The 2,540-nt window shown below is 45.0% G+C and overlaps 1 protein-coding gene across 1 annotated transcript in view; it reads left to right on the top strand.

Annotated features, from left to right (window-relative positions):
- The window catches only part of LOC119833324 (tyrosine-protein phosphatase 10D), a 22,298-nt gene that overhangs the window by 5,794 nt on the left and 13,964 nt on the right, over window positions 1-2,540 (top strand). The window contains exons 5-7 of the mRNA XM_038357310.1: window positions 1,438-1,541; window positions 1,619-1,890; window positions 2,400-2,534. Coding sequence (XP_038213238.1) covers window positions 1,438-1,541; window positions 1,619-1,890; window positions 2,400-2,534 — 511 coding nt within the window. The remainder of the gene's footprint in view (window positions 1-1,437; window positions 1,542-1,618; window positions 1,891-2,399; window positions 2,535-2,540) is intronic.

Raw genomic sequence — 2,540 nt, 5'->3', positions numbered from 1 at the left:
CTGTGGGGGTGTGGTACTTCCCCGGTGCGAGCTGGCCCAATTCGTGCCGAAGCGTGCTCGACTCCCACAATAGATTCATAAACGTTTATCTTACACCGCTTCAATGTAATTTGAATGAGAGAATCTTCGTTTTCATTCCCATCCACGACGCTGCGGATAAGCTTATCGAATACAGCGCTATGACTAACATCGCAAATTCGAATATATGCATGTTCTCAAATATGTTTATTTTGATCTCCAACTATACTAACCAGTGATGTAATGTTCCGGCAGCCCCGGGAACTAAGCAGTGAGTAAGCATGCCGCGAACGCTTCGTAGCTATTTGTGTTGCATTCATCTGTAGATATAGCTAATGTTCCAAAATTCTACACACATTTATTATTTAGCAAATTCCATTAATACTTGTGTCGTTATAAGTAGGCGTACATTTATTTCATATTCTATATTTTATGCTTTCTCTTTTCGTGTCGCTTAGAAGTAGATCGTAGTCTCAATATTAATTAGACTAATTGTTGCTTAATTCCATTCAATAGTTAATCGATAAGTTGCATTGCCTTATTGACTAGAGTAGCAATCAATCTCGGAGCGGCGACAGGCGGTGAGGCAACAGCTCGCTCGCAATATCTGCAGAGTATGCACATTTATTGTTTTGCTAATATTTACGTTACACGATGTATCGCTCGCTTGCACACGACTTATCGAGATTTCAATTCAGATCTCGAATTCAATTGTTCATTTAGAAAGCGATAGACGTGAAACACGATGTAAATGAAAAGACAATTAATTAGTTATTTATTCCTGCACCAAGTGTTATTTTGAAATCGATCGTTTGATCGCTTGTAAGCAAGTACGCACAAGAGCACGTCTCCAAGCAGTACTTGATATCGATGACGCAACCGTTCATTGAGAATATTCACGAGCCCAGTTACGAATGGCGAGTCGCAACTCGCAACCAAACGCGACCTTTCCTTTCACAGCCTCTAGTGCACTCGAGAACGTTCACTATCGGCGCCAGCCCAGTAAATACCATCGCGTAAACAATCTGTTTCAATTTACTAATAGTGTATTATTGTTCCTGTAAATATTTTGAGATGGCTTTCGCGGTTTATTGAATTGTATCTATTTATGTCGTGATTTTATTAAGTAATTTTCTTTGAGACAATGGGTTTTACGTTTTATAGCCGAATCGACAACAACAACCAACTTGATTTGTAAAGGTCAATCTGATAATTCTTTATACGACATAAGTTAAATTCGTATCTCTGGGTTTGAATTTTCTATAAAGAGATAAATATATATATATTTTTTTGCTTACGTTACTCTAAATATTTCCTTTGTGTTATGCTTAATTATTTATAGCTAGTGCGCACGAAATACAAAATTCTTATATATCACACATTTGGAGCGGTACATAATCAAGTGTTATGCTTTGACAGAACCCAACACGCCGGGCAAGTTCATAGTATGGTTCCGCAACGAGACCACGCTGCTGGTGCTGTGGCAGCCGCCCTACCCGCCCGGCGCCTACACGCACTATAAGGTTGTAGCGCCGCACTGATTGGCACCGCGCACATTGTGAAGGCCGGGCTGGCGGGACTGACTGTGTCGTGTCGGCAGGTGTCCATCGAGCCGCGGGACGCGCGCGACTCGGAGCTGTACGTGGAGAAGGAGGGCGAGCCGCCGGGCCCGGCGCAGGCCGCCTTCAAGGGGCTGGTGCCGGGCCGCGCCTACAACATCTCCGTGCAGACCGTGTCGGACGCGCAGCTGTCGCTGCCCACCACCGCGCAGTACCGCACCGTGCCGCTGCGCCCGCGCAACGTCACCGCCGACCCGCGCCTGCGCACCGAGACCGCCTTCACCGTCTCCTGGCTGCCGCCCGCCGAGCGCAGGTACGCCTCCACACTACATCACACTGTACCACACTACATACTGCTGCACCATGCTATACCACACATTTATCTAAGTTAGGGTACCCGTATTTTTTGGTTTTTCAAAATATTAATGTTTTCATGCACCTTTTTGAGTTCAAAAATCATCTCATTCTAAAGTATCGCAAGCACCAAACGACGTCATTCATACGATCATGAATACTTTCTCTTACTATACGAGTCTTCATTCTACCGTATGTATGACATCAGTTGATTTATTGTTTTAATTTATTTTCTCCTAAGAATAAATATATTTTTGTTGTCACAACACAAAAAAAAATCATACCTACAAAAAATTGAATATGTATTGTAATGCAATGAAATGGAAGGATTATACATAAACTTGAAACGTTTATTTATTCAATTCGGGATATAATTGTTTTTTTCGGAACGTATGATGTACCGAGAATAGATATATATATATATTTGTTGGCGTGATTGACTATAAAATAGCCCCGGTTGCGTTGCAGCGAGTTCCAGAAGTACCAGATCTCGGTGTCGGCGGCGGGCGGCGCGGGCGCGGGCGGGGGCGCCGGCGGGGGCGGCGGGGGCGCGGGGGCGCGGCGCCTGCCGCCCGCCGTGCGCGCGCGCGACGAGGCGCCGCTGTGCAC

Source organism: Zerene cesonia, chromosome 17, assembly GCF_012273895.1.
Source record: "Zerene cesonia ecotype Mississippi chromosome 17, Zerene_cesonia_1.1, whole genome shotgun sequence".
In the NCBI taxonomy this organism is placed as follows: Eukaryota; Metazoa; Arthropoda; class Insecta; order Lepidoptera; family Pieridae; genus Zerene; species Zerene cesonia.
This window is presented reverse-complemented; position numbering and strand designations above follow the sequence as displayed.